Raw genomic sequence first — 14,603 nt, 5'->3', positions numbered from 1 at the left:
TGTGCTATTATTCCTATTTAGTAGGTAGTTTATAAGTGTGTTATATTATTCCTGTTTAGTACATAGTTTATAAGTGTGTGTATTATTTATATTTAGTGCGTAGTTCATATGTGTTTGCTATTATTCCTATTTAGTACGATGTTTATATGTGTTTGCTATTATTCCTATTTAGTACGTAGTTTATGTGTGTGCTATTTTTCCTATTTAGTACATAGTTTATATGTGTGTGCTAATGTCCCTATTTAGTACGTAGTTTATAGGTGTGTGCTATTATTCCTAAATAGTACGTAGTTCATAAATGTGTGCAATTATTCCTATGTAGTACATAGTTTATGTATGTGCTATTATTTCTATTTAGTACATAGCTTATATGTGTGTGCTAATATCCCTATTTAGTACGTAGTTCATATGTGTGTGCTATTATTCCTATTTATTTAGTACATAGTTTATGTGTGTGCTAATAACCCTATTTAGTACGTAGTTTATATGTGTGTGCTATTATTCCTATTTAGTACATAGTTTATAAGTGTGTGCTGATATCCCTATTTAGTACATAGTTTATATATATGTTATTATTCCTATTTAGTACATAGTTTATGTGTGTGTGCTATTATTATTCCTTTTTAGTACATAATTTATGTGTGTGCTAATACCCCTATTCACCCCATGCATAAAATCTGTGTTGACCTAAATTAAGCACAGTGTATAGCTTTTCTTGGCCAGGCTCTTGCTTTAAATGTAACTATTCATACTGTCAGTTACTTGTAACATGGGTAATATTTAACATGACATAATGACAACATGGGTAATATTTAACATGACATAATGATTACGCTGTCAGTTACTTGCAGCACAGGCAATACGTAACACGGCATAATGATCATAAAACTTACCTGTGACATAGAGTGCACGTGACTCCAATTAAAATAAGGCAAGAGAGTAACAGCATTGCTCCTAGGCCTATGAATACTGGAAAATAAATGAGAACATTTGATTTGAACTGTGGAACGTATTTCTAAGCAGACGGTTACATTTTATATCTTCATTACATCATCATCATCGTAGTCGTCGTCATCACCATTATTATTATTATTATTATTATTATTATTATCAGTAGTAGTAGTAGTCATTGTAGTAGTTTTTAGACATGTTGCAATTTATTCAGTGATGTGATATGACTTACCACCACAACTGACTGTTTTCTTGAACCCCATATAATCACACGTGTCGTTTGTGTTTAACATTCTGGAGAAAGAAAGAGGTGGGCAGACACGCAAGCAGACGATTTGTTTGGGAAGGGTGCTGGATGAGAGTTCTCTTCAAAGTGTGTGAGCAGAACTCTGGAGCATCTCCTGGAGAAATAATGAAAGGAATATGTGAATATTGTGCATTTTAGCCCTAAAAATACGAAAACAATGTTCATGAATTTAAACGTTGGACATTTTAAGTCCATACATTTGAAAGTGACATTTTTGATAAATGTAAATTTACCATCATGGGTTTATAAAAATTATTTACAGCATATACATTAATTTTGGGCAAATATGAAGTTGTCATATTCAGAAAAACAAAACAACCAAACTGATCAATATCTGTCATGGAAACAGAAAAGAAATTTAAATAAACTTATAACAACTTCATTTCATTCAGTTTAACGTTGCTTGGTATTACCTTTTACTTTCAAATCATGCAAGCTATGAACTTACAAAATATGTACACAAGAGATATTTAATAAATCGACCTCTGACCACTGACTGGATACGGATTGCAAACAAGACATAACTAACAATAACAGCACACGATGGAATTGTGTTCCTTGTCACTGGCAGACGCTGTGAAAATAAATTCAGTTTTGCTCCCTACCAGATACATAATCGATCAAAAACCACTGGATAGAGTTGAATATAAGTAGAGTGAATTTTACTGCGACTTTCAAATAAAGGTACCGTATGTACTCGCGTATAAGTCTCGTCCAATTCCAAGTAATATAGGCCCTGATTTAAATAGCAGCACAAGTAAGATCTACTGCCCGGTGAGCTAGCTAAGAGAAACACATCGAAAAATCTACTCCTTTCAACGTGTTAAAGTCACGTGGTTAAAACGCTCTGATGATGTAATAGATGTACAAAATCAGTATACGGATATTTTTTGTTGTTGTTGTTGTAGTGTTTAACGCCATTTTTCAGCACACGATAGGCTATACATGGCGGCCAGTATTAATGGTGAAGGAAGAACCCTGAAAAACCCAGGGAAGAACCACCGACCCACGAGAAGCTACTGGCAGGCTTTCCCACGTACCCACGCTAGCCGAGCCTTGGACTCGAACCCACGCAGACAGAGGTGAGATGGCAGTGGTCCGTAACGGCGAGCGCTTTAGACCACTCGGCCACAGTATGCGGATAATAAGGTCGTTCCGGAGGAGTGGTTGTTATAAGGTGCCATTTTCGGATACATCAAAATAACCGATATTTGTAAAATTGGAATGCATGACATACTTGAAATTTGTGAAATTGTCTTATAAGCAATTAATCTAAAAATGCTTAAAATGACATGCAAAATTAATTGGTTCTTAATTCCTGCAGATTGTAATTATGTAATATTTGTCACCTCATAGCGACTCCGGGTTTAATTAGCGTGTCTTCATTTTCAGAGATCCATCGCACTATGAAATGGTACAGTACCGTAGAGGTTAAAACAACAAGAACAGCAGCAGCAACAACAACAACAAACGTAGTTATCATAAACAAATCTCATCCAAATATAGGCGGTGTATAACTTACGTTCAAATTCTGTGATCTCGCAGTCAAAGCACCAAGACACTGTGGGCATCGATCTATATAGTCCATTGAAAAATAATAGGAATTTGATTGCGGTCTTTAAATAATGAAAGGTCTTTTGTCGAATTCGGCCTAAATGATTGATAAATCTGTTAAACAAACTATATTGTATGTAAACCGCAGGAACGACTGTTAGTCGCCTGCCACTCTTGTGACATTACGGTAACATCACACATTTTGAGTTCGTTGTAAATCACCGTTCACTGTAGACCCTGATTTTCCGCAGCTAAATACCCCTGTAGATTATGTTTACGCTATTCGCCTGGAATCACTGTTTGAACAAACAGAATAAGTCCGTATCAGCCTGCCTAAGGGTCTATACTGGGTCTATGCTGTACGCTAGTAACGACAGTATGTGTGACAAAAAGAACCTTCCGAAGAAAGAGTGGTCACATGACCTCAAAAATGAACATAATCTCACGCGCTAAATTTATATTGTTGTCGAATGAAACTAAATTTCTCATTTCCTGTTAATTGTCTTTGGTGTCAAACAGCATTTATCAACGAGTCTCAAAATCGGTCAGATTAAGCTAGTTTGCGTGACAATTCAGTCCCGCTTTAGGAACGACAAAATGAATTAAGAAAAGATTGAAGAAAGTTGGTTTTTGTTGTCTGCAACTAAAAACTAATACTAATACATAAAAATCCAAAACTAATTCATAAAAATAAACACTGTATATTGATAAATTCAAGATCTATTTAGAGGACAGTTGGAAGAACAAAAAGTCCTAAACCTCTCTTCAACTCCTAAACCGTCTCAAAACTTTCACTATAAAACTACAACAGTTTGACCGGCATGACCAGTATATTGATATGGATGACCAGTATATTGATAAGGATGACCAGTATATTGATAAGGATGACCATTATATTAATAAGGATGACCAGTATCTTCATTAGGATGACCAGTATATTTATATGAATGACCATTATATTGATACGGATGACCAGTATTCTAGATATGAATAACCACTATATTGATACAGATGCTGACAGTTCGACAATGTACTGATAAAGTCATGCCTAAGAGACTGAAAAAATTAACCCTGTTCTGTGGTTGAGGACAAGCATGCAACTTAGAGCTATCGAGAGGAGTAATTATATGGTTTGTCTGTCTGTCTGACTGTGTATCTACCTATCTTCCAACCAATCCACCTACACATGCAGATAGACAAGTACTTGTCTTCTGAACAAACATTTTTCTTCATCTATGTTATGTGCTACCCTATTACCCCTCCCCCTTTGATGACACAACGTTATTTGTAGCAGCTGTGAGTTGTCGTTTCCCAATGGGAAAGTGAATCACAGAGGAAAGAAAAAGAAAAAAATAGAGAATACCCCGTCAACATATGAGCATATCTATTCTTTATAGATCTATGATTCTTTTTGCGAAATAATAAAATGAGTGATTAACAAAGGGCTTTTAAGCACAAGGTGAAAATATTATGAACATTGGACTGAAAAGTGTCAAACTTGTAAATATTTTAAACTTTGTTGTTTTGTTTGGGTTTAACGCCATTTTTCTGCGCAAGATAGGCTGTACATGGTGGCCAGTTTATCTGGTGAAGGAAGAACCTGGGAATATCAACAAACCCACACGAAGAGCCACAGACTCACACGAAGTTACTGGCAGCTTTCTCACACACCAAACTGGCCGAACCCGAGACTCGAACGCATGCGAACAGAGGTAAGATGGCAGTGGTCGGTAAAGGCGAACGCATTAGACACACTTGTACTCCCGGTGACCCATGTATTTTATACAGTGAAAACTACACATGTGCCTCACACCAAAATATTATCAGTACAATTACGTAATGATTCAAACGTAGCCAGCCGTTGGAGGTTTGGACGATCAATTCAAATTACACTTATATTTGATGCGTTGACATAAATTGCAGTTTGAAAAATTATAATTCAGAAAAGTTTCTTATCTTCAAGTTATTTTTGTAGTCTACTTCAGTGAAATATATCCAATGGTTTTTTTCCCCTCATGTCAAACACTAAGACAAGGATTGGTCATGTTTCCTGGAATTTTACAGTTATGTTTGCAATAAAGAACGTACGGGAAGGAAATGTGTTTAGTGAGCCATTGTTACAGTGAGAAAATTGGGGTGATAGAAATCGAGTAGAAATATAATTAAGTTTTCTTGGAAGTGGGTTTCTTCTATCACATAAAAGTTTCGGAAGGTTCGTAAAAATCATGAAAATTTTGTCTGTAGTGGTTTTTGGATTTTATTTTCTTGTTGGTTGGATGAATTAAGACTGTACAAAGCTCGTAACCTGCGACACAATAATTACATCCACGTAAATAAAACAGGATCGTGGTTGTTCATGTACTTATTCACCTAACCTTGTCCTCTCAATTATTCATTCAAACAGTCCAATGTCCTTGTTCTGATGCTTTTCTTAAAAGACCGTCGGCGTCTTGCAAGGGAGACAGTTTGTTTTTGCTCCTCAGACAATCATTGCTGAGGCAGACATTCTATTAAAAAGCAGCTCGTTAACTTATTTTATCGCAATGCCGGTTTTAATTCTGCTTCCTGACATTTTATGTTTCAATCCAAATTTTTATTTACTAGATACCATGTACTGTAAATATTAAATTTTTAAGTCTAATAAATAATCAGCGTGTTACCTGTTTAATTCGAATCCAACGTGAAAATCAGTTTAGATAGGCAATCAACCTCTCAGTTTCTATATAAATGTTGACAAAAGAATTTGTATTTGAGTAACACATCATTGTTACCAATTCTACTGTCTGTGATTTGTATTCAACATAGCGTGATGGAATATACTTAAATCGATAGTTGTTTACTAGCGTTTGGTACAGTTTCAGACCCCAAAACGTATAGGAACACGAACTTTCTTGTGTGTTTTGATGTCTTAAGAGTCTATAAATAGTTTGTACTTTGCACAGGATTGACTTTATAAAAGAAAACTTGAATAAAGATATTTTACTTTCGGAATCATGTGGTACTTGAGCAGTGTCAACCGAACACCGAACATAGGAGTTCAAATTTCGGGGAATGACACAATCACATCAATACCAGCAATACTAAATCAATCCAGACTGGAAAGGAGTAGCTGACCGCATTAGTCTGCAACAAGACACAATAGGTACGTCTTGTCGAGGATACGCAACCTAAATATCCGCTTGAATCTACTGTTTTACAAAGGCAATTAATTAAAGTACCAGGGGAAATAGTGTCTACAAGTAATATCATTATGGAATTAACCGTTCAATTAACAGGTGCGAGATGCATATAATTTATTAGATGATTATCACGAAAATGTTGAAAGTGGACAGCTGCCGTTTTCATTGAAACGATTTTTCATTGCAATTTAAAAATAAGAATGAAGAAGCTAAGTGACTGGTGTGAAAGTTTTCAAAATCGGGAATAAAACCTTTGAAATCCGACATTGTCATATATTAAAAATAGATCAGATTTTCAGATTGTTGCATGTCACGTAAACTTAAAAACCCAAAATGCGACCCGCAATATCAGATTTGACAGTACAGACATCATTATCATTATCAATCTTTACTGTGTAATGTATATGCAGTTTTTCCTTTTGTTTTGTCCTAATAAATGTTTTTATAAAAAAATAATGTCAATGATTGTTAAAAAGCCTTTGCAATACCACCCAATACGATTTAATTATTAATGGTCGGGTTCTATCTTGGTTTATAGTTCCAATACCCATCATATTTTATAGTTCAAATGGGCATTACAGTTTAAAATTCTAATGCCCATCATAGTTTATAACTCCAGTACCCATAAGTTATAATCGCAATACCTAGCATAGCATCGTTCATAATTCTATTACACAATAAAATATATAATTCCAATACCAATCAAAATTTTGATACCAATTTGATACCCATCATAGTTTATATACCCATCATAGTTTATAATTCTCATACCCATCAAAGTTTATAATTCTAATGCCCATCAAAGTTTACAATTCTAATGCCCATCAAAGTTTACAATTCTAATGCCCATCAAAGTTTACAATTCCATTACCAATCAAAGTTTGTAATTCCATTACCAATCAAAGTTTATAATTCTAATACTCATCATAGTTTATAATTCCGATACCCATCACATTTTATAATTCTAATACCCATCACATTTTATAATTCTAATACCCATCAAAGTTTATAATTCCATTACCAATCATATTTTATAATTCTAATACCCATCATAGTTTATATTTATAATACCCATCTCAGTTTATAATTCCAATACCCATTATAGTTTATAATTGTAATACCCATCATAGTTTATAATTATAATACCCATCATAGTTTATAATTCTAATACCCATCATAGTGTAAAATTCCAATACTCTTCATAGTTTATAATTACATTACCCATCATAGTTTATAATTCTAATTCCCATTATAGTTTATAATTGTAATACCCATCATAGTTTATAATTCCAATACCCATCATAGTTTATAATTCCAATATCCATCATAGTTTATAATTCCAATACCCATTATAGTTTATAATTCCAATACCCATCATAGTTTATAATTCCAATACCCATTATAGTTTATAATTCCAATATTCATCATAGTTTATAATTCCAATACACATTATAGTTTATAATTGTAATACCCATCATAGTTTATAATTCCAATACACGTCATAGTTTATGATTCCAATACCCATGATAGTTTATAATTCCAATATTCATCATAGTTTATAATTCTAATACCCATAATAGTTTATAATTCTAATGCCCATCATAGTGTAAAATTCCAATACTCTTCATAGTTTATAATTACATTACCCATCATAGTTTATAATTCTAATTCCCATTATAGTTTATAATTCCAATATCCATCATAGTTTATAATTCCAATACCCATCATAGTTTATAATTCCAATATCCATCATAGTTTACAATTCCGATAAAAATCATAGTTTATAATTCCACTACAAATCATAGTTTATAATTCCAATACCCATCATAGAATAATTCAGTTTATAATTCCAATACCCATCATAGTTTATAATTCCAATATCCATCATAGTTTATAATTCCAATATCCATCATAGTTTATAATTCCAATACCCATTATAGTTTATAATTCCAATACCCATCATAGTTTATAATTCCAATACCCATCATAGTTTATAATTCCAATATCCATCATAGTTTATAATTCCAATACCCATCATAGTTTATAATTCCAATACCCATTATAGTTTATAATTCCAATATTCATCATAGTTTATAATTCTAATACCCATCATAGTGTAAAATTCCAATACTCTTCATAGTTTATAATTACATTACCCATCATAGTTTATAATTCTAATTCCCATTATAGTTTATAATTCCAATATCCATCATAGTTTATAATTCCAATACCCGTCATAGTTTATAATTCCAATATCCATCATAGTTTATAATTCCAATACCCATCATAGTTTATAATTCCAATGCTCTTCATAGTTTATAATTCCAATACCCATCATAGTTTATAATTCCAATACCCATCATAGTTTATAATTCCAATACTCTTCATAGTTTATAATTCCAATACCCATCATAGTTTATAATTCCAATACCCATCATAGTTTATAATTCCAATACCCATTATAGTTTATAATTCCAATACTCTTCATAGTTTATAATTCCAATACTCTTCATAGTTTATAATTCCAATACCCATCATAGTTTATAATTCCAATACCCATCATAGTTTATAATTCCAATACTCTTCATAGTTTATAATTCCAATATCCATCATAGTTTATAATTCCAATACCCATCATAGTTTATAATTCCAATATCCATCATAGTTTATAATTCCAATACCCATCATAGTTTATAATTCCAATACTCATTATAGTTTATAATTCCAATACCCATTATAGTTTATAATTCCAATACCCATCATAGTTCATAATTGTAATACCCATCATAGTTTATAATTCCAATACTCTTCATAGTTTATAATTCCAATACCCATCATAGTTTATAATTCCAATACCCATCATAGTTTATAATTCCAATACCCATCATAGTTTATAATTCCAATATCCATCATAGTTTATAATTCCAATACCCATCATAGTTTATAATTCCAATATCCATCATAGTTTATAATTCCAATACCCATCATAGTTTATAATTGCAATACCCATTATAGTTTATAATTCCAATACCCATCATAGTTCATAATTGTAATACCCATCATAGTTTAGAATATGTCTGCATTTTCTACCGTGATTTTTTTTACATGTTTACAAGTCACATCTGCTTAACACTAGTCATCCACGTGACTTAACATAAACCAATTTGTAGGGAATCTTTTACTCGCTAGTTTGGGTGATCACGTGATTTCCATGCATTTTATTTTCTTCATTTAAGGAACATGAAAATGCCCCAAGAGTTTTCACCATTAAAACTATCACCCTTTTAATGTGTTCCCACAACTGGTGATATTTGTGCAAGTTACTGACTTAATAAACATATATCAAATACTGTTACGTGTTGATAATTTTAAACGGCATACAAAATCAATTGAAAACTAACGCCATAAAAAATGTTCTTTAGATGGTATCAAGACAACAGCACGGCCGTCTGTAAATCAGAATCTTCTCACAAACATAGAAGTATATATTTTTTATATTTCAAGTTAACAAATTAACACTCTGATTGTCTGGAATGTTGTTATTCAACACAATTGGTTCAGATCACACATTTATCCTGTCCAACACTTGTAAACAAACAGGCTCTGTCTCTATATACCGGCATTGTTGTATTTATTGTAAACTTATGCAGCCTGTTTATCAGTTCTCTGAAAACTGTCAAACTGAATACAATGTAGCATTTGAAAATCGTTTATAATGTGTAAAACAATTTAACTTGTTTTGTGTTTAGATATTGTCTTCTACGTGCAGTTGTTCAAGTAATTGTATAAATTTGTGAAAAACTTATACCTGACAGATTTTTTGTACTAGGTACGTAGACAGCCATAGAATTTAAATTTCTGGAAATTTCTGGATATATTTCTTCTTTTAGGCTTAATGAGACTATTTAAAATTTCAGCATGGTTCAAAATTGTCAAGAAACTTAATGACTGCTAAAACAGTAAGAAAGTTTTGTCCTTCTTCATTTAAGGAACATCAAAATAGACCAAAGTTATTTTGCATTCACGAATATCATCATATACAGTAGTTTTCTTCAGTGCAATTTGAGACAGAATATGTCGTCTGAACAACGAGTCAATAAATGTAAAAAAAATGTAAAAAAAATAATTCCCGTGTTTATGATTCCTCCAGATTTAGTTTCTTTATGCTCAAACGATTTAGGATTTACGTGGACAAAAGAATGTTGTACTTGACACAATAAAATAACACAAAAGAGTTTAGGAGCCGACATCTATAATACATGAATCTCATATTGGACACTGCGACAAATAAAACCATGGTGCTTGACGGAAATTTCCTATTGCATCACGTTGCCTTAAGCACTCTAAAGTGTACCGTAAGACAAAGGATTCAATGTGTGAATTATTTCATTTACGTTCTTTTTATATCTTTGTCCTTGATTATGACAACAATAAATAACAATACATGATTAATAATGCGTAACCGGAAATACTGTTCTAAATACAATTGCGGTTATTATGAGATAGATTTTAGATTATAACGAGAAGATTATTCAATGGTGAGTTTACACTAGCATTGTATAAAACCTTTTTTTATTTCCTCAATCTTTTCGGTTTCATTTGCAATTTCATTTGAAATGAAAATTTATCAATGAGTTTTAACATTATAGATTTTGTGTTCTCAGATTTCTTCAAGCACAGTAGACGCCTCAGAACCAACGTTTTCTATATAAAAACACAACAAACATTTGTTTACTTCCTTTGTGTGGTGCATATGATAAAGCATTTAAACCACTGCATCTTTTTCTGTAAACATTTTTCACAGTCAGTATATTTTTTGTTGAAAAGCACCAGTATATAGGTAACTGTACCTCTTCTATTTTCATTACTGTAGTATATAGATTACTGCACCTCTTGCATTTTCACCATTATACAGGTAACGTAACCTCTTGTATTTGCATCAGTATACAGGTAACTGTACCGCTTGTATTCTCATTGGTATACAGATAACTGTACCTCTTGTATATGCGAGAGGATAAAGGCAAATGTGCTTCTTATATTCGCACAAATATATAGGTAACTGTGTCTCTTGTGACCGCACCAGTATATAGGTAACTGTGCCTCTTATATTCGCACAAATATATAAATAACTGTGTCTCTTGTGACCGCACCAGTATATAGGTAACTGTACATATTATACATGCACCAGTATATAGGTAACTGTACCTCTTGTATATACACCAGTATATAGGTAACTGTGTCTCTTGTGACCTCACCAGTGTATAGGTAACTGTACCTCTTGTATATGCACCAGTATATAGGTAACTGTACCTCTTGTATTTGCACCGGATTATATTTAACTGTATCTTTTGTATTTGCAGTACTTGCATGACTAAACAGCGTGCAGTATATGAAAATGTTTACGGAGCTTTATAATATGATTATCGATCTACAAATACACTCTGAAAGCAGTCCTTAAACTGGTCTTTATAGTCTGTACTAGACACTGGAAGAATAAGGCCATGCAGTTTAGGAATCGACATCTGTAATGCGTGGATCTCATATTGGAAACTGACAAATAAACCCTGGTGATTGTCGTAAATTTCCTATTTTATCACATTACTTCATGCACTGTGAAGCGTAGGGTAAGAAAAAGGACTGAGCGAACTATTTAATTTAGGTTCTTTTTATATCATTGTCCTTGATTATGGCAACAATAAATAACAAGACATGATTAAATACGTAACCAGAACATACTGTTCTAAACACAATTGGGGTTATTATGGGATATATTTTAGATTATAACGAGAATATTATTCAATGGTGAGTATACACTGGTGAGTATACACAAGCATTGTAGAAAACTCTTTTTTTCCGATCGTTTCGCATTGATTTGCAAGTATTTTAATGGAAATTTATTAATGATTTTTAAATGATAGTGGTTTTTGTTCAACTTTCTTCAAACGTAGTAGACGCCATATAATCGACCTTTAAAAAAAAATTTGATTTACTTCCTTTGTGCGGTGCATATGATAAAGCATTTAAACCACTGCATATTTTCCTGTAAACATTTTTCATAGTCAGTATATTTTTTGTTCAAGAGCACCAGTATATAGGTAACTGTACCTATTTGAATTAGTATACAGGTAAATATACCTCTTCTATTTGCCTTAATGTGCAGGTAACTGTACCTCTTATATTTGCACCAGTGTAGAGGTAACCGAACTTCTTATATTTGCACCATTATATAGGTAACTGTACCTCTTGTATTTTCATTAGCTTACAGGAAACTGTACCTCCTGTATTCACACCAGTTTATAGATAACCGTACCGCTTGTATTTGCACCATTATATAGACAAATGTACCTCTTGTATTTACACCAGTGTATAGGTGACTGTACCTCTTGTATTTGTACCGGTATATAGGTAACTGTACCTCTTGTATATGCAACAGTATATAGGTAACTAAACATTTTGTATTCGCACCGGTATTGCTCGACTGTGTGGAACCCACATAGTAAAGATCTAACAAATAAGATAGAGATGGTTCAGAGGAGAGCGGCTAGGTTTACCATAAATAAATATCGTTACACTAGCAGTGTCAGTGCAATGCTCAACCATCTCCAGTGGGAATCACTCTAATCCAGGCGAACCAAGGCCCAGCTAACCATGATGTACTAGATTGCGAACAACCTAGTGCACATGCCAGCGGACAAATACTTGACCCTGGCATATAGCCAAACTAGGGCAAACCACAGGAAAAAGTTCCAATTAAAGTCAGCATCGACAAAGTGTTTCAAGTTCAGCTTCTTCCCATGTACAATAGGGAGTTGGAACAAATTACCACCAATAATTGCAGAAGCTCCTGACTTGGTATCTAACAAGCAGGAGCTTTCCGAAATCACATTCTAATGAACTAGTCAGCTACAAGTAACACCTAGTGATTCTCAGGGCTATGCCGGTTGAGGTTCCATATCTCATTGCCGCTACGGTAGCCGGATTGGTCTGAGTATGAAGGGACGAAAACGTACACTATCACTTTTACTTATTTCTGCCTTTCCTATCATTACTCTTCTGACTGTCCTATCACTTCCATCTTTACTTTATCTTTGACCACGTACCACCCGTTGCTTAATAGTCAAGTGTGACTGCGTCAACGTATTTATAGATAGATACTGTACCCCTTGTGTTTGCACCACTTTATAGGCAATTGTACCTCTTGTATTTGCACCAGTATATAGGTAACTGTATCTATTGGTATTCTGAAACGGATTTTCTCATAACCTGTAGGAAATTAATTTTTCCCATAGGTGTCACTCAGGGCGATGTCGATATTGTCTCACATCCTTGAGGAACGCAGAAATAGGTGCGGGATCAACTGCAAGAAAGGTGAACTCTCATCACTAAGCTCAACGGTAAAGGCTAGCCGGCACAGCTAACCTTGAGGTTTTTCTGTGATTTGGTGAGCGTAACTCGACACACACCCCTCCAAAAAAAAAAAAAAAGGTTAAAAAAAGTTATTCCCTTGGTACACCGCTAACCTTATATCGCCTGACTGTGCACTTTTTAAGTTTCGTTTTGACTTCGGAGTTCGCAAATTTTCTGATACATGTTCTTTAAGTATACAGGTGTGATTACAGAAAATTTGCTTTAACAGCGTTTTCCATGAAATATATGTACTTAACTTATGCAGGCATCAGAAAGGAATTCGCTGATGTAGGAACTCTCTCAAATCCGTACTGAATTTGATAAGTGAGAATATAGAAAGAAAAATTACTATACACTTATATAATGCAAAGAATTTTAAAATTGTTACATAGGAATCACAATCTTTATTGGAATAATACATTTTTGAACAAGATAATTGTTGTAATACAATTCACAAAAATTAAGTCATGACACTTGTATTTGCACCGATCTATAGGTAATGTACCTCTTGTATATGTAATAGTATACAGGTAACTAAACATCTTGTACTCCCACAACTAACCTATATAACCTCTTGTATTCGCACCTGTTATATAGTTACAGTATCTCTTGCATTTACACTACTTACAAGATTAAAAGCGTGTAGTGTATGTAAACGATTACGGAGCTTAATAGTATGATTATAAATCGACAAATATTCTCCGAAAGCACTCCTTAATCTGGCCTTTTTATGTGTATAATTATTATAACTATTTTAGATTAAGTATTAGACGGTATTAGACCGATATATAATTTATTTAAACATAATTTTGTCCATGATAACCGGGTGGGGAGCCAACATGGCCACCCCCTTAATCCGGTCCTGCACAACATACCCATATACGTGCATACTTATTTACATACTTACTAACTTATTTTTACCATTTACTTCATTATGAACTATTCGGCCAGGATTGTTAAACACATGCATACATACATACATACATACATACATACATACATACATACATACATACATACTATTAATAATTCATAGAAAGAGACCAAAGTATGCGATACTTCTTTGAGAGAGAGAGAGAGAGAGAGAATATCGCGTTAGGTATGTACCATGGGTAGGTGTTTTATTAGGGTGAAAGCTAAGCCTTTTGCAAAGTAGGGGACCGATTAAAATTTTGATATTTTCTATACAAAGATGACGAATAATA

At 33.3% G+C, this 14,603-nt stretch overlaps 1 protein-coding gene across 4 annotated transcripts in view; it reads right to left on the bottom strand.

The window, feature by feature from the left end:
• LOC149798278 (uncharacterized) overlaps positions 1 to 14,603 on the bottom strand; it is a 62,711-nt gene that overhangs the window by 31,682 nt on the left and 16,426 nt on the right. For 3 of the 4 annotated variants that reach the window (XM_089963416.1, XM_089963418.1, XM_089963420.1), the window contains exons 1-3: positions 2,781 to 3,197; positions 1,184 to 1,352; positions 894 to 969 (exon numbers count right to left, since the gene is read on the bottom strand). In XM_089963416.1, the coding sequence (XP_089819542.1) occupies positions 894 to 969; positions 1,184 to 1,244 (137 nt within the window). In that variant the 5' untranslated portion in view covers positions 1,245 to 1,352; positions 2,781 to 3,197. Of the gene's footprint in view, positions 1 to 893; positions 970 to 1,183; positions 1,353 to 2,780; positions 3,198 to 14,603 lie in introns of those variants that run through there. The other variant, XM_089963417.1, reaches the window with a different exon arrangement.

The sequence above is a fragment of the Sinohyriopsis cumingii genome, chromosome 6, assembly GCF_028554795.1.
Source record: "Sinohyriopsis cumingii isolate HCF-2022 chromosome 6, ASM2855479v2, whole genome shotgun sequence".
Lineage (NCBI taxonomy): Eukaryota > Metazoa > Mollusca > Bivalvia > Unionida > Unionidae > Sinohyriopsis > Sinohyriopsis cumingii.
Note: the sequence above shows the minus strand (reverse complement) of the source record. Positions and strands in the feature narration are given on the sequence as shown.